General features: G+C 39.9%; 1 protein-coding gene across 1 annotated transcript in view; it reads left to right on the top strand.

Moving 5' to 3' along the window:
• cpeb4b (cytoplasmic polyadenylation element binding protein 4b) overlaps positions 1-23,636 on the top strand; it is a 30,939-nt gene extending 7,303 nt beyond the window's left edge. The window contains exons 2-10 of the mRNA XM_022220104.2: positions 4,212-4,302; positions 8,519-8,569; positions 11,566-11,589; positions 12,763-12,933; positions 13,148-13,237; positions 13,602-13,720; positions 13,876-13,990; positions 15,097-15,278; positions 18,941-23,636. Of these exons, the coding sequence (XP_022075796.2) occupies positions 4,212-4,302; positions 8,519-8,569; positions 11,566-11,589; positions 12,763-12,933; positions 13,148-13,237; positions 13,602-13,720; positions 13,876-13,990; positions 15,097-15,278; positions 18,941-19,168 (1,071 nt within the window). The 3' untranslated portion in view covers positions 19,169-23,636. The remainder of the gene's footprint in view (positions 1-4,211; positions 4,303-8,518; positions 8,570-11,565; positions 11,590-12,762; positions 12,934-13,147; positions 13,238-13,601; positions 13,721-13,875; positions 13,991-15,096; positions 15,279-18,940) is intronic.
• The last annotated feature ends 3,942 nt before the right edge of the window (positions 23,637-27,578 follow it).

Raw genomic sequence — 27,578 nt, 5'->3', positions numbered from 1 at the left:
GAATTATTTTCTCATTTGATTTTTTTTATTTTTGCATCTTCTGCAGGCTAAGACTGCACGCACAGTCAAAGATATTCACACTCTCAGAGGACGCACTACCTTTTGAAAGTGATATTTCAGATTTGATGATTCACTCGCTACTTGCGTAATCCTGGTACATTTAGATCGGTTCAGCACACATTTGTTAATTCAGGGTCGAACATTCACAAAGGGCCTGGTGGAGGTGCTCTGCCTTGCTGCCGACGATTATCAATACAAATCAATTCATCCTGTGAGAGTCACTGTGAAAAATGGATTTGCCTCACTTTGTAGATGCCTGTAGCTTCACTAGCCTGGTTCATGGTTACATATTTTTTGACTTTCCCAGACACCCTGGGCTACATTTCCTTGTTGCCTCCAAATAATACAGTTTGTGCTGCCACGTGTTTTATATTTATACCTATGGCCTTGGGTTAGTGTGGGCAAGTCTTCATAGATACACATGACATGGACTAAACTATAAATTGTGCGTGTCTTGCTTGTGGCTAATGTGTATATGTGTGTGTCTGTGCACGCCCTGCAATCTGTCAGGGATAAGTACTTTGCTGGTCAGCTGGCCAGTTGTTGAGAGAGAAGGATGCACAAATCTCATGATTAATCACCGTCTGCACCTCTCCAGGCTAATGCTTAGCAACTGCAGAGCACCAGCCAGGCCTCAACTCCACCATACTGAGTCCACAAAATGAACTCCTATTATCCAGAAACAGCCTATAATAGAATTACCCCATGATACCACAGCACCCGAGGAAGACGGTACATAAAGTGGTATCACAAAGCTTCCTGTCACTGTGCTAGCATATAGTGACTGATCAGTCATGTATACTTCCCGCAGTAATCGGGCCTCCACGTGCGCCTGCTTCTCTTGTCTTTGAATGTTTGTCTTGTTTGACCTGAAGCGATAGCCCGAGTCCACATACGATTCTGAAGCGGATATGAGAAAATAGTAGACATAGTCTGGCCTATATCCCTGTGTTGATATTTGTTTTGAGGGAGACAGTGTGCACTGGGTGTGTTCTTCTACCATGTCATTTCTGTTTTAGTGAGGTTTTTTCACTCCGTGTAGGAAATCTACTCCAGCCCAAATGCTGGTCAGATTTTGGCTACAGCTGGGAAGTTTGGCTGTCTTACCAGCCAGCGTGCCAGATATCCAACCACGCTCTTTGCCTGATCAGATAGTAAAAGCAGCAATTGAATTTTGGGAGCCACAGTAGACACCAGAGAGTAGATAAAAAAGTGAGTAGCCTGCCTGGTGGACTCTTGGTCATATGGTTCACAGACGTAGGTCTGTTTTTCTGAACTCTTTAGCATTTGACCCTGGAGGAGTTCAGGGTAACATAGTATGCTATGTGCCTTTTCTTCCCAGGGTGGTTTTGCTTTCAGGCTTTTTTTCGGTCAGTCTGACAGTGGTTACAATTTGTTGGGAGGGTTTGACCTGGTTGCTGGATAAACACTAGAGAGCTTAGGCATAAAAGCATTTGTTGGAAAGACAACGTAGCGAATAAAAAGAATGACTTATAGGACAGGTTGCTTATAGGCTGACTGACATGTTAAACAATTCTTGTTGTGAAAGGCCTGTCCATTTTCAGTCAAGCCGATGGCGGCGCTCATCATAGTGTTGACGTTCTTGCCAAGACGTTTTTCAGACTTTTCCGGAGAGGTGAATTTGACCTAAAGCTGCACATTTCCCACTGTATTTCTTGACACTAATTGTAGATGTTCTTTTGCTGTAAATGATGGGCTTAAGCACAAGGTCATTTTAATCCACTTGTTTATTTTCTGTCTTTTTACTTTCTGAGTTCTTAAGACAAAATTGATTTGCGGTATTCTGTAGAATAGATTTATGATGGTTCAGCCTTCACATAAACGGTCTCCATACCTGAACGGATGAATGCGCTGCTTGCTTTGCTGACCCTGGCCCCTTGCTTCTAATTTATAAACTAGAAAAACATTACGACCGTCCACATTTCTCCTGACACTATGCATCACATTAAGTGTAGACAAGGATAGGACATGTTGTTGCAGTGCGATGCTTTTCTTGAACACCACAAGGTCTGTGAGCTCTGTTCTGTCGAGCATCTCGTCGTTGGCTATCAATTCAAAACAGATTTTGTCCATCCTCAAAATTTCGCTCATGAAATGTTCTCTGTTTAAAATTTCAGAAGCTTGTATCTTTGTAGTCAAGCAGCCTCTCCTTCCACTCTCTTTGTTAAAAGTCATTAGTGTGGGGTGGAATTTCTTGTTTTTTTTCTTCAAATTTCTGCATATACATTTCAACCTATTTACATAAAATGCTAATGGCTGGCTTATATTGAGAGTACCTCTGCAAATGGTTAGCTAATGGTTTCATACAGCTAAAGTGTCTCATCGTATTGCTTTTTCAAAGTGGTCAATATAATAGATATGATGCAGAAAGTGAGGAAAAAAAAGTTTTTCAGTCGTGACCAGACAGTTAAGAGAAAATAAACATGACTAAACATTTTAGTCATAAAGTACAGCTTACTGAACTGCCTTTAGCCACAAGAGTCATTATTGGCTGTGTGCAGTGTGAGAGATCTGACGCATGGGTGAGGAATATGAAACTTTTTTTTAAGGTATTTCTGCTTTTAAGGTGGCATTTATTGGAGAAGGACTGGCAAAATGGGGAAGGGAAGGAAGGAAGGAATGAGACACGTGAACGCGTGATGTTGTGGGGACATGAGACATTTCGAACCAACTAAGGATGTAAACAACAACGATATGAATTTTGGACAGTCATTGTTCAGTAGCATTGTTATTTTTTGGATTGCAGGAAACCAAAATACTTCATCAGTCGTCAACAAGTTGTTGTCATCGGCTGCATATTTTGTGTGGCTGAGGTGGAGTCAAGACAAACCTTATCAGCGTAGAGCTTTGAGTCTGTGTTTGTGTATGGGAGCGTGTTTTCAGTGTGTGAACATATTTTGTGTGTGTGTGTGTGTGTGTGTGTGTGTGTGTGTGTGTGTGTGTGTGTGTGTGTGTGTGTGTGTGTGTGTGTGTGTGTGTGTGTGTGTGTGTGTGTGTGTGTGTGTGTGTGTGTGTGTGTGTGTGTGTGTGTGTGTGTGTGTGTTGACATGTGTTTGTGTGGGCATACGAACATATCCAGTATGGCTGGTATGCCAAGGATGCCCTTGTTTTAGGTGACAAAGCTGTCGCCCAGGAATTCTCTTGGCTCCTGCCGGATTCTACTGCTTGTTTTTATTCTTGATTTTCATTATGCCGCCTCATGGAATGGATGTGCTTTTTGCTTTGTTATTTAGCAAGCTTTGTAAGTAACACGGCAGTGAAAGCACACAAAGACATGCAAAGAATTTATTAGGGCATTTGACGACGATGTCGATAAAGAGAAATTAAATATTGAAAGCAAAAACTAGATTAGCTCTGCAAAAGAAGGAAAGCTTTTGTCAGTAAAATAAATTGTTGTAAATGGAGAAGCATCTGTGTCACAGCGATGTTTCTGAGGGATTTTTGAGCTCCTGAGTAGCTTGGAAGGCCTAGTCAGAACCCTACACGTGTATGTACAGAACAAAAAACCTCAAGGCCTAAAGAAAAATCTTTTTAACTTGTTTTATTCTCAGTTCTTACTTATCAGAATATATTAGTGATTCAGGTTAGAATCCAGTGCTCCTTGTGTGAACAGAAGGCCCACTCCTTACTTCTGTTGTCCTTTCCACTGCTTGAGCCAATGTCAAAATGTCAGACTCTTTAATGAGAAGGTTGTCAAGACTTTGAATACTGACAGGAGTTTATTACAATTATCAAAGCAAGGTAGAAAGAAATATGCATTTACACTAGTGAAACAATCTGTCACATCTTTTGTATTTTTCTCTGAAATAAACTTAGGTGAGAATGAAGAGAAAGAAAGCAGCAGAAACATCTGGCTGCTCTGTTCTGTAGATTTTTTTTTTTAGAACTTTGGTTTCAAGTGTTGAAGCTTTGTGTTAAGTGTTCAGACCTACAAAACGGTACAGTTACTAGTGTAAATTTGTCTCCTCCTGAGTAGTTGTACTCTTTGGTCAGCTTGACTTAAGTCAGTGTTACATTAAAAGTATTATTGCTCCAGTGTGACTGCTGCAATTTTTGAAACCGTTTGTGTGAGCTGCATGACTATAAAGCAGGTAAAGAGTAAACTCTTTTTTTTCCTCTCCTCTCTTCAGGAACGTACCAGGTCTTTTGACAGTTTCAACATGAATACTCTGGAGAGCTCCCTGATTGACATCATGAGGGCTGAGCAGGACACCCTGAAAGGTAAAGATGCCAGCTGTCAGTCCACAACATGAAGCACTAAGCAGACAAGTGGTAATACTACCTCGTCATTTTATACTGTGATGACAGCAAATACGTCATCCACAGAGTCTAACATCATGCCATGACATTGACAAGAACATGATCCGTGCTGGAGGGCGTTTCAGATTGAGCATATGTGTATTTTTAGCATAATTAAAGACATAATATGTTTCCCAACAAAATGATTACTACTGTGCCTTGCCTGTAAGTGGTTGACAGGCAGTTTTTGTATGCGATATGATATCTATCATCTCCATTTAAAATCAGTTTCAAAATCTAAATATAAATTGAAAACAGGAAAATAATTAACACTTTGCAAATCATCTCTAACACCTTCTATAGATTACAACAAGGTTACTGCATCATATACAGTGCTGTGGTATAAGTTTTAGATGCTAAAAGTAGAGAATGCCTTAGCTTTATACCATGTACAATAAAAAAATAAATGAAATCTGTATTGTAACTGTGTAAGCACCAGTTCTCATGTTCCATGCTTGTAATTTATATGCCTTTTGAAGGTGAAGCTAATAAATGCTCACAACCACTTTGTGTTCACAAGTTAACACCTCACTTTTTTGCGAAGAAGTTTCACTTCCTCCACAGATCAGACAGATCTGCTTTTGGTGTTATTATCAAGAGCAATAAGAAAGGTCAGTCTGTGTAGCAATCAGCTCACACCTCCCTCTCCCCCTCTCTCCTTCCCACTTTGAGTAATAATACTAAAAACAACATCAAGAAATGGATTCTTAATTGTGCACAAATTTATTTCAGTACGATATTTTTTTTCTCCTCATGCATTTTGAGAAAGAGAAGCGGAGAAAATGATGGAGGCTTTGGCTTTGTTTTTAAGAGGGGGACTTGGAAGAGAGATTGAAGGACTCCCACTGATCTGAACTGAAGTCGTTGGCCATCATTAGTTTCTAATGATCACTGCTGCAGACTCCCCCTTTGAAGGATGATAACAATCCTCTCAACACAGTCATTTATGTATGTCCAGAAAAGTTGGGCACATTTGAGATGGATGCAAATGCACATTGCTGTTTCCTGTGGTTGTATGTCTATTTACCAGAACTAATGTATTTCTTACTTATTGCTATTAAAAAAACATATAAAGACACATCTTTCTCAGATCGCAAACAGTGGCTATAAACAGATGTGGGCTTTACTGTAGGTGCATTAAAGGTTGAGAGGTTTTATTTCTTAAAGTAGGGGCTCACACTTGGAATTGTCCACTGGAAATTGGTTAATCGACTTTGGTTATTGATTCACGGACACTAACCAATATTTGGTTTTAGTTGAAGGTTATTAAATGCAGCAGGTAGCCACTGTTTATTCTTTTAAAGGGTGGAACTCTAGTAATTACAGACAGAGAGTGCTTAGCTAACAGAAAGACTGTGGCCAGCAGGTGATATTGGCCAAGAGGGAGGAGCTTTTGGGAGTAGTCCTGGTAATGACCTTTTGTTTCGGTGGAAACACTTTTGATTTCTCAAGGTTTTAGGAGAGTTTAAAGGATTTGGGTGGGGCACTGTGGCTGGCTTGGGTGCAGACTAGTTGTCAGCGAAATTTCTATAAAATGACAAGGCTTAATCCTAGATAACAACTACATGTTTTTTTTAAATTAGATTGTAAGAATGTAATGGGCTGATAAATAGAAACTGATAAACCTGGGTGTCTGTATGAGCTCTATCCTCAGTAAAAAGTAAGAAAGACCATGTTTTCCTTGTCTAGTCCTCTTGTTTGTTTAATGCCATAAGAAAGGCTTGTTTTGAACATTTAAATGCTGAAAATGAATCTCAAATACAGCACATGCAACTCTCCTTGTCTCAAATTCACAGCCCTAAAAATCAACTGATTACCCATTTAATCGTTCTGCTTTTACACAAAGCTTTATGTTCAATAAAGACCATGTAAAACACTTTCCGGTTTCACTACCAGAATAATGAGAAAAGTGAAAACTCTGAGCTCAAGACACTTCACTATCACCTTGCACTCATTTCAGCCTCAGACCCACTTGGCTCAGCTGCATCCAGCTGTGATCTAATGTTCTGCTGTCAAACCTCAGTAAATCTTCCCTCAATATTAAGAGAGGAAGAGTGGAAGGCTACCTCATTAGCCGTGTCTTGGTATCTTAGTTCCAGCCATCCTGGCACAGATTCCTTCGACTGTTAGATCCAAGAGCTTGGCGCTAGAAGACGAAGCAAATTTTCTTCTAAATTGAAAGCCTGACTCTTCTGCTTCATTAGAAATCAAACCACACAGGGTTTTGAATATATGATGAAATTACTTATAGCCGAGATCATTTTAACCCCATCTTCCTGGGATAGTTGAATGCAACTTCTCGGTTCACCTAAGCAGAGTCATATATGTCGAGGAAATATTTCCCTGGCAGTACATTTCTGTTATGCAGCAAATTAATCTTCTAACTCTTCAGCCGTCCATTCTTTACTGCTTTCACCAGATGCATTACAACATATCCAATATTACTTATCTTCTTTTTTGCCTTGGAGCGCATGGCTTACTATAAAATATTATAGTATTTATTTGTGTATTCATAATTATGGTGCAGACTTGTATAATGCTGTGACTTAAGTGAGATTTTTTTTCCCCCCCTTTTCACCCTCACGGCAAAGTTAAAAAAAAAAAAAAAAAACATAATTACAGCACATTTCGTTTGAGCACTGACTCTTCTCCAGGCCAACTTTCGTTCTCTTTTGCTCTCTGTCACACAAAAACATGCATGCGGACACAAATATAACAAACACAGACGGCGTGCGTACACAAGGACATTTAGATACACATAAGCAGAGCGCCGATTTCTCATTCCAGCCAAACATATTGAACAAAGTGAGAGCAATGAAGCAAGGGAACGCGCGAGACAAAATGTCTACAGTAGAAGTGGCTTTGAATCGCTTCCAGCATTGTCCTGACTGACAGAAAGGATCCCTCTGTTCAGCCATCACACACACACACACACCACTGTGTCGTGTGTGCTCGTGCATGCATGTGCTTTAAGTGTTACTGTACTGTACGCAGCCGGCAGCATGCAAATAAGGTTCACAGAACGGGCACACACAACTCTGCAGTCGCTCAGGGATGTGTGTGCACTTCCACGCCTGCACGCTTCCTTCTCCGTGATTATTAGAGGGTTTTAAAATTCGATATGGCAGGTTGTGCTCAGATGGACTTTGATTTTGGGTGGTGCAACTATTGGCGTGTATATTGCTGAGCTAAATTACAGAGGGAGCTAAATTGGTGCATTCCGCAGTATACTCCAGAAGATTTGAGCTCCTCTGTGTAATCTGATTTGCGTTGGCACATCTGATTTTATTTTGATTAAACTGAACGTTTTCGCCAACGGCCTGAAGTTATATTTCGATGCCAGTAATATTGTGTGGGGCTCAACAGGGCGAGGAATGGGGGAGGGTCCAGCAGATTTCCATCGGAATGCACCAATAAAAGGGCGGTCCGTACCCACACAACAATGGCCGTACTATTTGAGCCCTTTCATCTCATTATCCCTCTGCAGAAAGCAGGCCTTGCATAACTTTGAAGCTTGTTTGGCATCATAACATGCATTTGTGTGGGTGCGGGTGTGTTTGCGAGAGATGGGCCTGCTGGCAAATGGCTCAACGTCGACCGTATGATACGAGGTTCAGATGGAGAAATGGAGGTCGATGAGAGAGATCCAACAGATGTACTATCTAATGAGATTGATGTGGAAGTACTTGGTGTGCTCATAGCTCTTGCAGCCAAAGCTTATTCCGTATTAACAGTTTGAATTAGTTTTAACACAGTCTTTTACTACGTCCCTGCGCCGAGTACAGAACACTTCAAATAGATCAAGTTAATGTCTGCATATGTTGCAATAATCAAGAGCATTATCATGGGCACAGCCTTTTGCCAAGTTGGGAATTGCTAATTAATAGTATTAGTGGTGCTAGCTTGTTTCATATTGTTTGTCTAATGGGGTTGCCGTTTTATTAACACGTTTCTGGAGGCTATGCAATGATCACAACCACAATACCCACTGTATTAGCAATGTTTATTTTTGTTTAGCATAATGAATCGGCACAAAATACTGGCTTCATAGTAAGACTGACACACAGCAGGAGTAACCCTGAAACTTCTATTAATATTATATATAATACGTATTTCTGTTCTGTGTCTTCCTGTGTAGGTCGTCTAGGGTTTCCCCACCCAGGAGGGGACAACCCTCTTCCCCTCAATGGTACGTATGGTCACCTCCGCACAACACTCGCGGGTCTGCCAGTAGTGCAAATTGGGGGTTAAAATCATCAAATAGAGTTTGTATCCAAAATTTAAAATAGAATCGTTAAACATAAGTTGATAGAATATCAATCTGTCATTCATATGCGTCCACCTGAGAGACTAAATAAAACCCACACAGGATCATTTTTAGTTCCTGCACTAGGAGCGTACCTCCCTCTGGAGAATGGTGTCAGTTTTTCCTATTAGTGATGCTGACAACTAATACGTATAAAAGGAATGAAAAAGAATGGTTCACCCAATTTTAGTGACATCCCTTTTTTCAAGCACAAAGCTCTGTTAAATCTCTACGTAGGTGACACTAAGTGTGGCAGGTGGAGATACTTGGACGGTGTGAGATAACCCCGAGTGTTTGTGTCTGGTGACTGTGGAGCCTCCTGTTCCCTCGCCTGCCTGGGATTGCATCCAAGCACGGAGTTTTGTGTCTGTCCTTTGTTTCCCTTTTGCTTTGTAAATGTCCACACTTGACGCTTCAAAGCAGTTTTAACTAACAAGCGTTTTCTACCCGCGACCTGTCACCGAGTTTTGTGGCATCTGTCTCCTTTCATTTTGACTGTTCATATTGCATTGTCCTTTTAAACTAATAGATTAGCAAAGAAGAGAATGAAAGAGAGAGAAAGAGGAAGTAGTAGTTTTTAAAGCCGGTTAATAAATGGATCGACTGAAGGGACAGAAAAATGACCTTTCCTTTGGTTAAATGGTTTAATAGATATAATAAATGGTTTGATAGATGCCATAGAGGAGCAGACAAAAACATAGAGGGGGATGATTGTATGTTCTTTGGAGCACTGGGCTGCTGTGAGGCTTCTAATTTTAGGGTTTTTGATGCAGAATGTGGCTCTTTTATCCTTTTTTTAAATTCGATTTTGCTTTTAAACACATTCGTCTGTTATTTTTTTCAGTATTGATTCTTTGACTCCTGCTTGTGTTTCCTACTAATAAAAATTAGGGATGCCTTACATTGCATATTCATGACTCGGAACGTCTCTAGCGGTTGAGCAAAAATCAGCAAATCCCCTTGATATGCTGAAGTTCCTGCAAAGGCAGTTTTAATATTCAGCTACCTCTGCTTGCCCTTGCTCAATGTCATTTCCTTAATCATTGTGTAATTGTGGCGTTGTTGCTTTTTTTGCCTTGCGGTCTTGGGACGGGGCGTAAAACGGGAGAGGCCAGTAGTTTCTTCAAAAGATTGCCGGGTCACATGGTGCGATCACATGGTCAGGAGCTGTCATCAAGCCCCGAGACAGATGGTGCCAGCGGATAGGCAGAGGATAGAGGTTGCACACCAGCCCCCCCCTCTCTCTCGGCCTCATAAGCATACACAGATTGCATTCCTCATTCTCTTGATCTCTCTCGCTCACTCTCATTTTCTCTCACCCCCACACAGCTTTTTTATCAGCTCGTTTCTCCATCTCTTCCAATCTATTTTTCCCTCTCTCTCACGCACACACGCATACATCTTTTTATAGCTCTCTCTCTCTCTCTCTCTCTCTCTCTAGCTCTCTCTCTCTCTCTCTCTCTCTCTCTCTCTCTCTCTCTCTCTCTCTCTCTCTCTCTCTCTAGCTAGCTCTCTCTCTCTCTCTCTCTCTAGCTCTCTCTCTCTCTCTCTGATTCTAGCTCTGTCTGACCTTCCCCCTGGAGTTAATGTCCATCTGGGTTGGAGAGGAGGCAGGCGAGGATTATTGCTTGCGCGTTCTGGCCACTTCTTCATCCTCTCCGTGTTCTTACAGTTTTAGATGGGTCGATGCTTAAATCACTCCGGCGTTCACATTTTAATTCTTTCACTTCAGCTCACAGCGAAAGAAACATTATTCCCCACCCCAAGGTTAGCCACATGGGTGGTTCCTCTGCATTGGCCTGCCCTTGGAAAAGTTTGACATATGGCAACGTACTGGGAAAATTTCTTGTTTCTTTCATTGAATCTGCTGTTGTCGGGTTACTGCTGCTTGCCCTCAATGATGCATTTAATGCCTTGTAGAATATTTCGATGAATTGATTGATGTAGGGGGGTTTAACGGATCTTTTTCTTGATTACCTTAAGGTTTGGGTCTTCGATCATTTTGTGTCATATTAAGAACTTTTATTTTAGTGCTCTTTTGTCAAACCGAGTGAACTGGATAAGCAACACAGCTGTTTCAGCACTATTGAATATCTAATCATATCTGTGAATTAAATTCGAGCAAAGCTGCTATTCCTGTCCCCGAGTGTCTCCGTGCATGCCTCACGTTCTGCAGGAGCTTTTACAAATTCTGTACACTATTTCACCTTGAAGAACCCGAAAGTCCTTGTGTCTTTTTTTTTTTTTTTGCCGTATATAAGGCTTTTTCAGTCATGCCTAATTTATAAGTTCAGGTTTTTGTGCTATTTCTGTTATGTTCTCAGGGTTCACAATGCTTTTGGAACTCTGGTTGAAAAAGTTCAAGAATCAGTTTTACGATTCTCTTCTTAAAACATACAAATAATGCAACATTAAAGTTCATGCTGTCTCTCAGCTGTTTTAGTGTTGTTATCCAATGCCAGTGACTTTTTTTTATTGCAACGGGAGTTATTTCACTGAAATTCCTACTCTTTACCTGAGATGTCCTTTATCTTGTATTTCTTTGATAATGAAGCCTTTTGTGACAAGTGTGCACTGAAATGTAAAACGTCTCCATTCTTTTTTAAATACATTGAGGTCAAATTATTGTTCACATATTAACATTTCTAATTATTATCCACAACTTTTCCCTCATTGAAAAAATAAAACCATACTCTTCTACTTCATGCTGGTGTTGATATATCAGTAGATTGCGATTCATCACTGATTAACAAAATAAAGGGCCTGACAATGGAAAATTCCTCCATTGTCATGGAGCACCTGGCACTTTTATTGGTACAGTGTATTATGCGCCTTTTATAAACATCCTCTTTTTTGATTTGTGCTTATTCCACATGCAGCCAGGAATTATAGCAGGAGACGAGGTAAAACAATCATGACTCGTTTTCAGCATATTTTTTCAGGTCTCGATGTTTTTGCTGATTTTGTGATGTCAAGCCGTGTTCTGATTTTATCGGGCTGCTGATTTGCTGTTACATTAGAGTTCTGAATGATTCTTTGCTGTTTTTGTACTTAAAGTGAGGTGTTTGTCTGCATGATTGTCTCAGTGTTAAGCCTCGGCATAAGCTTGTGAAGTGACTTCATGCATCTTTACGTATTTTTGTTTATCGTCATTACGCTTCGCTCCGCTTGCTGTTTCTCATTTCCACATACATACTGAAAGATTAAGCCAGACAGTAGGAGTGAGTGTCACATTTAGTTAAAAGGTAATGAGGCAGTGAGATGCACACCCAGCACAAGCTGACACATGGCCTGGCAAACACCCATACACTTCTACACAGCACATGCTGCAAGTTAAGGATAACTCCCTCGCATAAATCTTTATAAAGCAGCTCAGGGCAGGTTGTATGGGTGCAAGAATAGGCCAGGGAGAGCTTAACCTCTACCACACACACTCGCTATTTAGACTTGGTTACTGCTGCATGTTCAGTGCTCAGATACCGTGCAGGTGCTGCCCATGTGTGATTTATGTGAATTAATTGGGCGTAAAGAAATCTAGTCACACATAAAACATAACACTGTACATTTCTATTTTTTGTTCTTATTGATAAGGCTGTGATATGTCTCTGAAACTTCAAAATCTTTATGCTAGACTGGAATGAATTCTCATGTTTCTCTTAAATTTTTCATTTTTCGTTTAAAGTGATCCCCTGCCAAACTCTTTGTGTTGTTTGTTTTTTTCTGCTTTCAGACAGCAGTGTTTTCATATATTAATAGTCTGTGCTGTGCTTTTGAACACATTGGCGGATGTAAAACATTTTGTTCTTACCACAGCTTTCCAGAGAAAATAGAAACATGTTTAAATGCATCCGCAGTGATGCAGAAGATGAGGTTTGATCAAGAAAAAAGAAGAAGCTTTTTCCATTTTCACCTCGTACCAATGAGATGGCTGAATGCAGGGAAAAGTGAATCAAGTCTTCTGAGAAAAATTCTCGGGTCATTACTATGGCATCACTTATCTATACACCCAGTTCTCTCCCCAGGAAATAAATCTGTTCTGCTGTCCTCCTCTTTTTTTTTTTTTTCCTCCCTCCCAGGCCACTCCTCTCTGTTCCCCATGGAGGATGGTTTCCCCGATGATGAGCGCGCCGATCAGGGTCTCGCTGGCCTCGGCTCTCCACACTGCTTTCCACACCAGAACGGAGAGCGCGTTGAACGCTATTCACGCAAGGTCTTTGTTGGAGGACTGCCCCCGGATATAGATGAAGGTACGGGAAGATTACGAGGGATTAATTCCTGGGCTAATTTTAGTCTTTTTCTGCATTTATGTACACGTACAAGATGGGAAACTGCAGTAAAAGGTATACTCTTAAGATTACACACAACGCTAATTATAATTTGCAGTGAAATTGTGGCAGAACATGTGCTGTGAATGCTTCTAAAACTTGACAGTTAATTTGCATCTTGTTTTGTTAATTACAGATGAGATAACGGCTAGTTTCCGGCGTTTTGGACACCTGTTTGTGGACTGGCCTCACAAAGCTGAGAGCAAATCCTATTTCCCCCCAAAAGGTATCTTAAATTGCCGCTCCAGCTTGTTCACATGCTGTATTTTTCTGTGAAATGTCAAACAGCGCTTTCATGTAAATCGATCATCTTTCTGCAAAAAGGCAGATATGTTCGTATCAGTCTACGTCTTTCAATATGTATGCATCTGTGCAATCTGGTTTTGTCTTGGGGGCTATTATGTGAAGCATTTGTTAACCACGTCTGTAGTGTTTGTCTGTTTGCAAAAGCTTACGCCCTCCTGCTGCGAATGCAGAGTGTCGTGATCAGACATACAGTCGCAGTAATCAGCACACTAAATTCCAGCACCATTCTTTGTCAATACTTTGTGGCCCCAGCGGCGTAAATAACCCCGCTGTATTTTGTGTAGGCTATGCCTTCCTGCTGTTCCAGGATGAGAGCTCAGTTCAGGCTTTGATCGATGCCTGCATCGAGGAGGACGGCAAGCTGTACCTCTGTGTGTCCAGCCCCACCATCAAAGACAAGCCGGTCAGTGGGAGAACACACACACATACAAATGCACCCATCTGCTTAAATCTCTCGCCGTTTCCACTGAACTCAGCAGTTATGACTTTTACTTGACTTTACCAGCAGCCTGCAAATTTATTTCTGGAGCTGAAACCTGTGGGTTTTGTGTGAGACAGGTCCAGATCCGCCCATGGAACCTGAATGACAGCGATTTTGTGATGGATGGATCTCAGCCTCTGGACCCGAGGAAAACCATTTTTGTGGGAGGAGTTCCTCGTCCGCTCCGTGCAGGTATTCTTTGCTTTAATGTTTTTACATGAGGCTCTTTTTCCACCATGTAAATTAACAACAACGGAGTGTTTATCATGCAAACACTTACATTTGAAGCATATACTGTGCATACGGGTTGAGTCTCAAGTGTTTCTTATTGTCTCTCACCTATATTTTCAGTCGTTTATCAAAGGCCTTTAAAATGTTGTATTTTCCTGTTCTTTGAGTTCAATCATCTTTTCAATGTAACTTTGCATATTTTTATAGCCTACACCACACATTGAGAACAATAAAAAGTCATCCTTTGCTTGTGTTCGTTGTGTTTCCTTCCCAACTTTTTAAATGTCAGCTGTAAGCAAAACGCTTATTTCTGTACGACACTGCAATGTGATCAGCTTGTGTTCATAATAAAATTAGACCTGCTGGAGGGTAGAGCTAAAAAGGCACTGACCTACACTGGTTATATCAGGAAGTACTCTGTGTGGCAAGCTGTGCTGTGCAGAATATTAAATTTCATTTTTCCTGATAGCAGTGTTTTGTTGACTCTGTGTTCATGTTTTCTGCCTTGTTGTAGACCTCGGTGCTGCAGTTGTGGTAACGACGAAGGTCATAAGACCCTGCTGCGCATTAAATATTTTATGACCTTCTGTAATAACAGACTCTAAATTTGCATGTAAGAAAAGCTTCATATCAAAAAAAAACTGCCATTTGACTTTTCTATGTTTAACAAGTAAAGCTGAATTGCAAATTTGCAGGCTTACCTCCCTCGATTAGCATATTTGTTCATTTTTGTTAAGGAAACTGTAAATAAACCTGTTGGAATTTATTACAGCTGTCCATAGGGCACTGCTCTCACATTTGCCCCATCAAACACTGCTGGACTTTAATCCATCCGTGTTGATGGTTTAAACACTCAGATCAACAGCCCTCATGAACTCAGCGTGTGGGGTGTTTGTATTCACTGCCTACATGGTCATGAGTTTTTGTATTGAACCTTTAAGCGTATGCACAAAATTGCTGGAGTTACCCAGAATAGTTGTTATTATGTGTCTTTTGCTTGTCATTATCAAATTTGTTTTTTGCGAAATGTTTTGTTGAGCTCATTCTTTCTTCTCCCTTCTCTGCAGTGGAGCTGGCCATGATCATGGACCGCCTGTACGGTGGCGTTTGCTACGCTGGCATCGACACAGACCCTGAGCTGAAGTACCCCAAGGGAGCGGGGCGGGTCGCCTTCTCTAATCAGCAGAGCTACATTGCTGCTATCAGTGCTCGCTTTGTACAGCTGCAGCATGGAGAAATCGATAAACGGGTGAGTAGAAAGAAAAGAGAGCTCAGTGTTTTTCTGTCTCCCCACACAGCCCCCTTCTTTCTTCATTTGTATCACCCCCCACCTTACTTCCTGTCCTAGTCACTCAGACTCTGTTGCCTTTGCCCCATTTCTTTACAGCTTCTGTTGGAGTAAAAATAAAATGCTGCACTACATATGAAATGTGTGTGTCTGCAAAAGAGTGAGAAAACAATATGAACAGCAACAGGATTTTTAAAGACTGCTGTCAATTTAAAAGGAAGTCTAACAATGACTAAAAAAAGGGAATATCTCTTATTGCAGGGTGGTTTTAATTGCATATATGCCTATTAACAGCATTATCTTTTACAACAACATAGTGAGAAGTAAAATAACTAGGACAGCCTAGATTGTAGAACCGAGCAATAAAGCGTAATTCAATTCTAAATTATTGATAAAACTGTTGACATAAATATCAGCTCGTTGATTGGTTATTTCTCACTGGCATGTAAATGGCAAGTCATAGTAGACCTCTCTTGAAGATTTCATATATAGCTTGTAGCTTTGAGTTTTTAATCAAAGAACGTCTTTTAAATCATTTTAACTCACTGGGAGAGTTTCATGCCGGTCCAGGCCGCAGAAATGCTTCAACTGTGAGTCACATTTTCTGTGGGAGCAGTAAATGGGATTTTTACTTCGAGAATCAGGGGTGTCTGAAATTCCTCCTCCCACTTTGCAACTCTATTGGTTGTTTTGTACAAGTCAGCTGCTACTGGAGGTTTTTTGGCTTGTTACAGTAAGGACAGGTGTATATTAATAGTTAGCTTTTTTTTATCTATCCAAACATTGCAGTAAGTTGTACGGCAGCACATACAGTCCCAGGGTCCAAAAATGAAAGATAAATTTATTTGTCAGCCCCGTCCTTTTCCGACTGTGACATAAAAATCTGGGAAAAAGGCTACACATGCTCACACTCCTGATCCCCACCAATTTTCTGAGTTTCAGTCACTCACATGGTGCACAGTTGTGTAATATTGATACTTATGAGCTGCAGCTGTCAGCGCCGAATACCTGCAGGTCTGTTATACAGCGTACGATAGTCTGTTAATGACACAAATACTATTCACATTTACACAGTAGGTGAGTGAGGATAACTTGAGCAGAAGCCCAGCAGAAACATGTAGTGTAGAGGCAACATTATAATACGAAATAATGGAATAATAGTAGGTGCTGCTCATTTGCATAATTAGTGTGCAAATTTTGCAGTCTGAGTGCCTCAGTGACTTCTACTGGCTAACAGCACAATCCCCCATCACGGAGAAGTGGAAAAAGGAAGTAAGAGCTGTTTCAAAATATAGTGTGGCCTGAAAAGGAAGTTTGAAATCCACAAATTTCAGCATTTGGACAACTATCAAGAAGTTAGGAGTGTTTGACACTTAAACAACCTTAACTAACCATTCAAATAAGTCATGAGCCAAGTATGTATTGTAATTATTTCTAAAAAGCCAACAAGGACTGTTTAGAATTGCTGTCATTGTATCTGTAAAATTTGGATGATTTGGCACCACCCATGATGGAAATGTTTCAACATAGAAATGTCGCACAAATTTCCTTTCATGCTCTGTTACTTCACAATAGCTAAAACTTACCAAAAATGGCAAAAATGGCCATATCTTACTTTGTGGATTCATTTCAATGAGTTTTCGCTACAAAGATCCTGTATGTGGCATTCAGAACCACTGGATGTCACTAAAGCACCAGGATCTTAGACCAAAACTAACAGACCACATCTATTCCCTGCCCTCTTGTTGGCATATATGAGAACCAACAAAAAAAAGGGTCCATCCGTAGCCAATAGCCCACGTTAGCATTATACAACACACTCATTACATAAAAGAAGTTGTCAACTTCAGTGGCATCATGTTCACCTGACTCCTCTCTCTCATACTGAGCTGAAAGGAAGTGGTTTACATAAATAAGCATTTTTTTTTTAATTAATTGTTAGTCACTGTTTGGGGGAGGACAGCAACTGAATGATACAGACTGCACTTTTGCTTACAAAGCAGTGTGTCAGGCCACTGTCACTTTGCTTAGAAATGCTAGGAAGGCCAGCAGTTTCAAAGAGAGGGACTCACATGCATATGTGGCTGGGCCGGCTCCCAAAACACAGAACATTGAAGCTCGGATTACAACACGCACAGAAAAGCTGTGACTGTATTCTCTGCTAAGGACGCTGTTACACTGCTCCATCTTTACATACCAGATGGTTGTTTGTTGCAATATTTCTGTTCAAAATCTCAAACACAGGAGCTCTTAAAGCTAACCTCTGTGACAAAAACATTGGTTTTGCTGTGAATACTTTCACCAGATGGATGTTTTTGAATGTGTGGTTTGTATTGGTGGTAACTTGATGCAGCAGCAGTAGGAGAGGAACCGGTAAACAGTGGGGCTCGTATCAATGTGATAAAATTACAAGCAGCAACAGTAAGCCGGACTACAGACATAGACCTTTTCTGGTGAATCCCTCATGCGAGTGGAGATGCAGACGCTGCCACTAAGACTTTAAAAACTACTGTATTCTATAGGGGTAATTACAAAACATAAATGCACAGAATGAAAAATACATTGAGTATATATTTTTGAAAACAGGGTTGAAGATTGCAAGAATTATATATACAGGGGTCCTCAGTTTGTGACGTCCTCGATGTACGGCGTTTCGTCGTTACTGATTATGTGGTACTCGCTGACAAGCAGAGCGGACGAATACATGGTCATGCTGCGCTACAAGATGGCTTTGTTTACATTCTCTGATTGTACAGCACCTTGTATTGTGCTACATTCGCTATCTTTTTGCCCTCATTATGGCTCCAAAGCGTAAGTCAGACTCTTCTGATGGCAAAGAAAATAGTAATGGTAAAAGCTGCAGCTGTCCAAGTAATCAAACTTATGCTTGCAAAATGAATCATGAATAGGAGCAAACTTCAATTCTTTACTGTGGCTTTTGATACATATTACAAAAAGAGTGAAAACTGCACTTAAAAACAGAGTAAAACAACATAAATGCATGTAAATAAATCTGTTTAACTTAACCAGTAAGTCCAATAATGAAATTAATTACTTAGAACATTGCCTCTGTGGTGTTTGCAAAGTAGAGAGCCGTCCATCCAGAAAAGCTTGTACGTGTGTAAAGCTAGACATCAAACTAGTGGACAGGAAGAGACAACTGTCAACTTCAAAAATAAAGGCCTTTTCAAAATAAAAGTACATCGATAATCCTTCCTTAAGGGCAGCACACCATGGAAGTGAAATTAGATTTAATAAAATGCTCAGAACAGGACGAAACACCGACGAACAGCGGCATTATTAGATCAGGTTGTAGAAACAGTGAAACTTATTCTCTTATCTTCTTGTAAAATGATCCATACATACATAAAAGTCACTGGTATTCATTACTTTTATGAAGAACTGATCAATATGGTGAACAGCTTTGTTCACATTTTCTCCGGAGTTCCAACTTCCGGGGAAAATTGACTTACATCAATCTGTAAGAACGGAACTGTGCCGTAAGTTGCAGTCCACTAAGTGTTTACTTTTCCTACTTTCCAGGCATTCGTCTAGAATGATAAAGGAAGTGGAGTATACAAAAGTCTGAAAGAATTAAATGTAGTTTCCACCTCTGTTTTCAGGTGGAAGTGAAGCCATACGTGCTGGATGACCAGCTGTGCGATGAGTGCCAGGGGACTCGCTGTGGAGGAAAGTTTGCGCCGTTCTTCTGCGCCAACGTCACCTGTCTGCAGTACTACTGCGAGTACTGCTGGGCGGCCATCCACTCGCGTGCAGGGCGAGAGTTTCACAAACCCCTGGTGAAGGAGGGGGGCGACCGACCCCGTCACATCTCCTTCCGCTGGAACTGAGTGGACGACAGAGAGGGAGAGGCAACAGAGGAGCAGGAGGGCAGGTAGTGCAGGAGTCGCAAATCATTGTACAAATAAATGCACTTTTCTGTTGCTGGTTCCTTTTTGCTCTAATTTCACCGATCATTTTTCTCGTTTTTATTTTAAAGTTAATATATATCAATATTTTGAAGATAGAAAAGAAAAACTGGAATTATATCCAAATATGTCCAGCAAGGAAAAAAAAGACGTGTAACATAATAATTTATGCTTTTCATTTTTTGAGATATTTTTTATTAGTTCTGAAAAAAATACATATATAGGAAAGTAGTTTGAGGTGTGGAATATGGTACTCTGCTATTCAATTGGCATATTTTTCTAAACAGTGTATTCACTTTTAATTTTGATACAAGAGGCCCCAAAACAAATACTCTTCATTTGACATTCAACTGACTTGTTTTGTAGCAGAGCTATTGCTTTTTATTTTCTCCCGAGTCTCCAGTGCAAATACTGTTTAAACAGTATGTCATTGGCTGTTATTTTCAGAGAGGTGGGACTAAGTTTGCTATTGATACTAGAGGCTCCAGAGCAAATGTGAATTAAAAAGGTGTTGCTAAAGAAGAGTGCACTTATTTCCTGTTTAAAGAGTGAAGATACAGTGTATGAGACCCTTAGTAGTTAACCAAAGCTGAATCTGAATTAACTTTGAAGAACAGAGAGGGCCTACTGCAGAACGAAATGGATTCTTTTCCCTCCCAGATCAAAATGTTTGAACCTCTCTTTTTATGATTTCCAAGACCATACAAATATTTTGATGTTACTTGAAAAACGACGACAAAATTTTAGCAACACGTAATTTGGGTTTTGATCTCCATTTTGACATGCAAAAACTAATACCTCAAACTCAGCTGCTAATGTGCCGAATACAGTAAAGAGAAAAAGAGAGAGAGAGCAAGCAAGAAAGAAAACATGATCGCTCTCTGGTGTTCTCCTTTCCTTAGAACTATAATCAGAGGGAAGCGATGTAACAGGCAGAGAGTGATGTGACTGGCACAGTTTTGTACTCACTTGCTTCATCACCTTCTTATTTTTGTAATCAAACCCAGGGTTGTGCTAGGGACAGAGCAGAGCATCGTACAGTATATTATGGGAATGTATGGCATAGGGAGGCTACGGGAGACATAGGCTTACTGGTAAAGAGATAAATCCAGCCCCACGTCCTCTCATGTACGCCTACGGCCTCTGCAGCTAAGCTAGCAGCTAACAGAGGGTAGGGCCTCATTCACGGATCAAAGCCTGCCGTCTGTGTCTGCACACAGCGGGGCTTGGATCCAGATCTTTCAGGACTGAGGTTAAAGTAACTCCTCGAGAGGAGGCTGGTCAAGTAGCCGCCTTTATTGCAGTTTCTTACGGGGCTACCACCAAACAGGAAATGCCTGTCTTTGTTAGGTTTTTTTTCTTAGAAAACGCATTTGTGCAATTCTCCCAAGTCTTTAATGAAAAAGAAGTTCTACTTTGCATCCGAGAGTCAGCTGCATTTAATGAAAGAAGCAATTAAAGTTTATCTGCTTTCCGAATCGTCAGCACACGTATGAGTCACGGAGGGATCTGCCCTTTCAGCAAACCCTCGATCCTTTCTCCTGCCAAGCTAATCCAACTCAGCATCCAGTGTTTTTGAAGCATAAATGAAGATAGTCTCTGCAGTGCGCTCTACTACTGCACACTTGTGACCCACATGCAGTGTTTTTGCTCTTGGAAACGAGATTGCAGGTCCAGTCAGCTGTACCCAGTGGCTTTTGGGAACCAAAGATGGCTGTGCAGTAGTGGGTCACACTGTAGCTCATGTTCTTGTTTAGATTTTTCTTGTTTTTCTTTCTCATTTCTTCTAGGATGTTTCTTTTTTTTTTTCATATATATTTTCTTAAATCTGTCACTTCTGCCCAGTTTTGCTTAACTGTCAAGCCCTGATGAAATCCAGCAAACCAAAGATTGGCCTTGAACACGATCTATACAGTCTGTATATTCTACACGTATACATGCTGTATATGTATGACAGTGCAGTCAAAACCATTAGAGCACCACGTGGAGTAAGAGCAGGGCTTGCAGACACACAAACAAGGCCTCACACTTTCCATAGCTCAAAATGAAGGTGCGCGCTGTCGGGCACTGGTTATTTTTTATCTCAAATAGGTCTGCGTGTTTGGGAAAATTAACAACAAGTGCACGTTTCCACAGCGAAAGTAAAACTAATCCTCACATTTGTTTGACATTTTAAGTCACTCAGTGGTAACTTACTAGCCGAGCATTTAAATGTCAGGGAGTTAGTACAGAAACTTGATTATACACACACACTAGTGAGAATCCTCATATCGGCGTGGTGTCATTGCACCAGTTTTGCACCCTGGACATTAGTTTTGTGGGTGTGGTGGGTGAGCATTTTAGAAGTTAAAACACTTTGTGAAGAATTTGCTGTTAAATGAGATGAAAAAAAGATTATTTTATACATGGCCTGCTGATTTTTGGTACAGTGTTTTCTAGCTAAATTATTTTGTCATGCACATATAAACATTTATTATGCACTACTTTTCTAAATATTTTTTCTTTTTCCAACAGTCATTTTAGGCACATTTTTCACAAATGGGGAAACTCCTTTTTGCAATACCTCAATTTTTCACATTGTGAAAGGTAGCTTTTGTACTTTTGTTACTGAGAGATCTGCATATATGGAAATGTTCATTTTAAGAAAAAAGTTGAGTGATTTCAATATATATTATTTTCAATTATGCTTTTTATACATTTCAGTGCTGAGGAATCTTTACAACTAAGTGCGCACTTGTGTTGATGCGACTTCAGATCTGCAGAGGAGAGACCAAAGTGTATCGCTCTCTTGGTCTTAGCTTTTTCGTACACTAGATGTTTCCAGTCAATCTGGTCAATAACAGCATGGCGAGAAGAAAAAAAAAAAGACAAGTTGTAATTTCAAATTGATGTTAATGTCTCTAAACATGGCTATACTAGTTGGAAATGGTAACTTCTGTCTTGGTTTCCTCTCCATAGATGGAGCATAACTTATTATAAGGAGAATGCAAAATTCGGTTCACGCTTAACGCTGAATCTCGTATCACAAGAATGGATGTTTGGTGTTTAGATATTTTAATATTTGAAAAAAAAAAGTATATATATATATTCTTGAACTTGCCAACTAGCACCTATTGTAATCCTTAGCATGCATGACGAGAAAAAAAGAGAAAATGACAAGTACATGAATTAGCTATTAAAATTAATTGTTGTGGTGTGCACCAAATGTTTCTCAACTATTAAGTTGTTAAGGACACCCCAAACCCACTCTCACCTCACCCTCCTCCCCTCTACCTCCCCCCCCCACGTGTTGAAACTCCTCGCTTCCCCATTCGCAGACCTCTGCAGGATGCACATGACAGAGAGATAAAAAAAATAAAACAAAATAAGAAAACTTTAAAATTGATTTGGCAGTGCAGGACTTTGAGCATCCTTATAGAACACTGTTTAAAAGACTTGAGAACTCATCCCCGCTGTCTGTCGAGGTGATCTTATATAGACCTATCTGGAGGAAGGGGAGCTTAAAGACTTGAATGTGGTAAATGTTGCAAGGTAACTTCAAGTTGTTATGTGCAATACTTCTTTTGAACCTTTTTCCAGATAAAGACTCTTTGCAATGTAATTCTTTAATGCCATTTTTAATTGCAGACATTTAATTAAAGAAGATGTTAATATGTTTTTCACAGTCATTTTCTACTGTTATTGTAATCCTTTTCATGCTGGTGTTTGTAAAAAAGAAAAGAAATCAAACTATTTGTACTAATATAAATAATTGAAGTTATTTTTAAAACATTAAAGGTTTTGTGCTCATTTGCTTATTTTGTTTATTTTAAGCTACTGTGATTGATTGCATTGTAATTATTAGGTCAACAATGTATTTAGCTGTTTATTGGTATATTTTTAATTGGAATGTATAATTGATTTTTATAATTTTGATCAGATTTTTGTTATATTTTTGAGGTGAAGCTTTTAATATGTTAAAGTGTCTAGTTTTTACTAATTGCTATATTGTGCTCCACAATATATGGTTCACATTTTCTGAAGGAAAATAAATATTTAAATATTTGTCTGTTAATGATGTTACTTAATGGCAAGATTTCAATAGTTTTTAACTGTGTATGGGAAGGTTGTTGTATTTATTAATAGCATTTTTTACTTAAGATATCACCTTAATTTTTATTGTCATTTCACTTTATAAGTTCCTATTTTTGTATTTTCCTTTCTAATTAAGTTATGTAATACGGATATGTCCATATTTCTAGGAGTTGGTCTGTAGAAGTGCTAGTGAAACGAAAAAGAAAAATCTAATGTTATTTAATTGTTTGCAGCCAACTATTTATAACAGTATGCATAATTTTTAAATATTTGTAATGTGAAATGTTGAATGAAATAAATCTTAACTGTGATGAAAGTATGTGCTCCTGTGTGATTATTTATGGTGAGTTTAAGCTGTCACAGGAAATACTAACAGCTAGATGATTCTACTGTAGTCTGACACGCCATCTTTTGACTGTGCAAAAGAGTAGCCATTCCAGCATTCAGCTCTTACTCTGTAACAGCAAAGTTTCACTGCAAGCTGTGGCTGAAAGTTTTTCTAACCTTTTAAAACATCTGAGACCTGTACTATGGAACAAGTCCCACATACCCCGGATATCTTTTCATGATCTGCTTTCGCTAAGCCGAACGATCGGCACAACAGTAGTTATCGACTTAAGTCAACCCAAGTTTGCCAAAACTGCTCTAATGAGCACCAACCAACATTAAAACCACTGAAGATGAAGTCATGACCATTTATCATCTCGTAAAAATACAATGTTCCACTGGGAAACCTCAATAATCCTGGTATTTATGCGGTTGTTGCTTTAACTACCCACATAAACATTAGTGCACCATGACAACAGCACTACCTTACAGCAGCGGCCTCCTACAGCAGGACAATGCCCAATGCTGCGCTGTGCTGTAAAGTCTGCTCAGGAGAGGAAGAACACAACCAAGAGCCTGAAGCATTGATTTAGCCTCCAGACTCTTCAGATTTCAGTCTTAAAAGGCATCAACGGGGTACAGGAAAACAAGAGACCCTAGAGATCTCACCCAACAACCCACAGGACCCAAAGGACACCTTTTGAGGTTCTCTGTAGTTTTGATGAACAAAAAAGACCTACAAACAATATGGTTTGAATGGTGTGGCTGATGTAGCTATGAGATGCATATAGATCTAGATCTAAATATTTTCCACAAGATGACCAAACTATAACCCCAAACAAATATGAAGAATTCAAAAATATACTACAGGCTAAATGCATCAAAGCTGCTGCAGCAAAACCATGGAATGAAAGCTGGTAAAAATGGTGCAGACTGTGTAAATGCATGAGTTAATAGGCTTATCAACATAATTGTCCCATATACGGCACGAGTAGATCTGACGGTAATTACAGTTGTGGGTTCCATTAAATTAATGTATTGCTCAGATAAATAATGGCATTTAAGACAATTTTAGCCTTATGCTCGCAGCTGCAAGCCTGGAGGTGTTAAACAGTCAAGTAAAGAACAAATAGAACAAACAGAGCAAGTAAAGAGCAAATATTGAAACATAATTCAACCTGGTAAGTCGGCTTAGTTGTAAATCTGAAAAGGTCAACAAGTGCGAGGCTTTAGTGCTTTAATTAGTCTCTGTTTTAGGATTACATTGCTATACAATAGAAGAGTAAAATCACTTTAGTATTGATTGCAGCTCTGAAAGCTCTTGCCCTCAGGGAGCACGTGAGCAGGTAAGAAGTGAACTACCACTGTAACCCCAAACAGCCTTGAGTTGAACATGAAGTTACCTCGCTAACCTTAGATCTGAACGTCACGTCTGGGTGTGGTCAAATGCAAAGAAGTGTAATATATCTCCAACTGAATCTGGTCCCATTCTGATGTGTAAAATGCAGTATTCATGAGCTCTTCACCTTATTCCACAGAAAATCTACTGAAAGTGCTTTCTGGGCCGAAAAAACAAAACAAACATCTTTGAAAAATGCATGAGGGCGATCCCGAGGTAGACGACAGTAAAAGCAAAGAGTGTGGACTGATTTGCAAATATGTTCAGAGCACAGCAGCAGAGTAGGTGTGAGACAAACAAGCTAGGATGACATGTTTTAAAAACATTTGAAGGGTAGATGCTTTTTTGTTCGTGTAGTTTTTGGGAGCATATATTTTGACATTTCAAGTTAGCATGCAGGTTCCACAACAGTCCCAGTCATTGAAATACTGCACCACTGCCTGCATGCTTTGGTGCAGTTTGAAGCCTAATTTGACTCTTTTTTTGGAGGTTTTTGCCCTACAAAGATTTGATTTATAATATTTGGCTATAAAGATAAAACTCTAAATAAAGCTGGTCTAACTGGACTAATTGGATCCGCTACTTTCAGGCACCCCAATGAAATCTCCATAACTGGTTTGGCTGAGCTAATACACCATAGCTTTGACAGCTCAGATTGGACAGATATTTTAAAATAAGTACTTCTGTCAACACCAACTTTTCAGCCTTTCATTTCATATTTAGGTGTTAAAGTAGATCAGCCCTCGGCTCAAATCTCACTTTGTGGTCCATAAACATGATATAAACTAGCTGCTATCCTTTTCTTTCTTTCCCTTTACCCTCACCCTGACCTACTGAGGCGGATGCCCGACCTGCCTAAACCTGGTTCTGCTGGAGGTTTGTTCCTGTTAGGGGAGTTTTTGTCAAAAGAGCTTCCTCAAAGGGAACTGCATGGATCTGTTGGGTTCCTCTCTTTAATATAAAACTGTAAGGTCTTCATTTTACTGTGTGAAGGGTCTCGAGATTACATAATGTTGTGAATTGGTGCTAAATAAAACCGAATTGAGCTGCTACCAATCAAATAACCCAGAGATGACTGGTTCATGCATTGTTTTCTCAAATTTACCGACAGCTCAGGGACACCACCATCTGGCTGCATCCCGTCCTGAGGTTTAATTTAGAAGAGCTCTTGCTATGTACATATCATTTTTTGGTGGTGTCAAGTGTAAATCTGTTCAAGTAAGAGTGCTTTACGTACTTGCATATAATGCAATGGGTTAGACTAACGAATTACAGCGGTGAGCTACCTTTCCTGGTGAGAATTTCCATGCCGAAACGAGCAGGGTACTATCAGGAACCGAGGCAGGAAAACAGATCTTGCATGCCCACTCGTGTGAATGTGAAAAGATCACAACAGGACTGAGCCATCGGCTTATTTACTGAAAGGTTAAAAATCAATCATCTCATTTCCATGAACAAATAAAGATAGCGTGTGAGAATACATCAGGAAATTAAACAAGGCAGTGAGCTGTCTTACCCACAGGCACAAAACAAGTAGAAGATGCTTTTTCTCTACGGCAAACAGAGCTTGAGCTTTGAGATTCTCACAATGGGAGATCATGTAGTGACTGAAAAGGGAAAAAATATTTCCTATAAATCACTCTCTTGGCATAAAGATGTGATTAGAAATAGCACATGGCTGTCTCATCAAACAGTACATACAGTGTCGAGGCACCCGTGGGGTCAAACTGGCTCGTGTACAATCACTTCCTTCTGAGGCCCTTTAGAAAAAGAAGCCTCTGTGAAATATGATAGTACAGCTGGTGTCAGATGTGGGTTACACACTGAAACAGGATCGCATTTTATAGAACATATACGGATGTATCACAGCAAATCTGACAGTGATAAAGTGATACTGCACGTAATGCTTTCAGTGTCCTGTAATTGATACAGCAGGATATTGTTATGGAAACTGTTTCTGGTCCACACAGTGCTATACTTCTTGTAGTGGAAATGTTTCTGTGCAATTTACATTGAGTTTCATTTTCCAACAAACCTTCCCTTTCAGAATGTCTGAGCCTATCCGAGCTGACTTGTCATGAAATGCCCTTTGAGTAAATTGTCCAGTTACTTTTGGTCCCTTTAAAACTAGCACAGGTTAAGGAGCTGAAACTCCTAAACCCTTCTTCCATTTTGAATGTGGATATCCTCAAATGAAAGCTGAGAGTCTGCATTTCATGTCCATTATATAACTACAATTGGAAAATGTTTCATTAAACAGGTAAAGAAACATATCTTGGGTCAGAGTCCAAATATATATGAACTAAGTGTATTTCATCCAAATCACTTTATTCTACATCTCATTTAAAAACTCATCCAAAAATAAAAAATAAAAACAATAATTAGTGACTTCTGTATTTAAGAACTTTCCAGCTGAACTACAGGCCGTGTTTCCAGAGCAGAGTGGAGACAAAAATGGACACAGATTAAAAACATAATAGTAGAAATCGTAAAATATCTGAAACGTGTAGGGTCACCATTTGTTCCCCCAGT

This window comes from Acanthochromis polyacanthus, chromosome 17 (assembly GCF_021347895.1).
Source record: "Acanthochromis polyacanthus isolate Apoly-LR-REF ecotype Palm Island chromosome 17, KAUST_Apoly_ChrSc, whole genome shotgun sequence".
Lineage (NCBI taxonomy): Eukaryota > Metazoa > Chordata > Actinopteri > Pomacentridae > Acanthochromis > Acanthochromis polyacanthus.
Note: the sequence above shows the minus strand (reverse complement) of the source record. Positions and strands in the feature narration are given on the sequence as shown.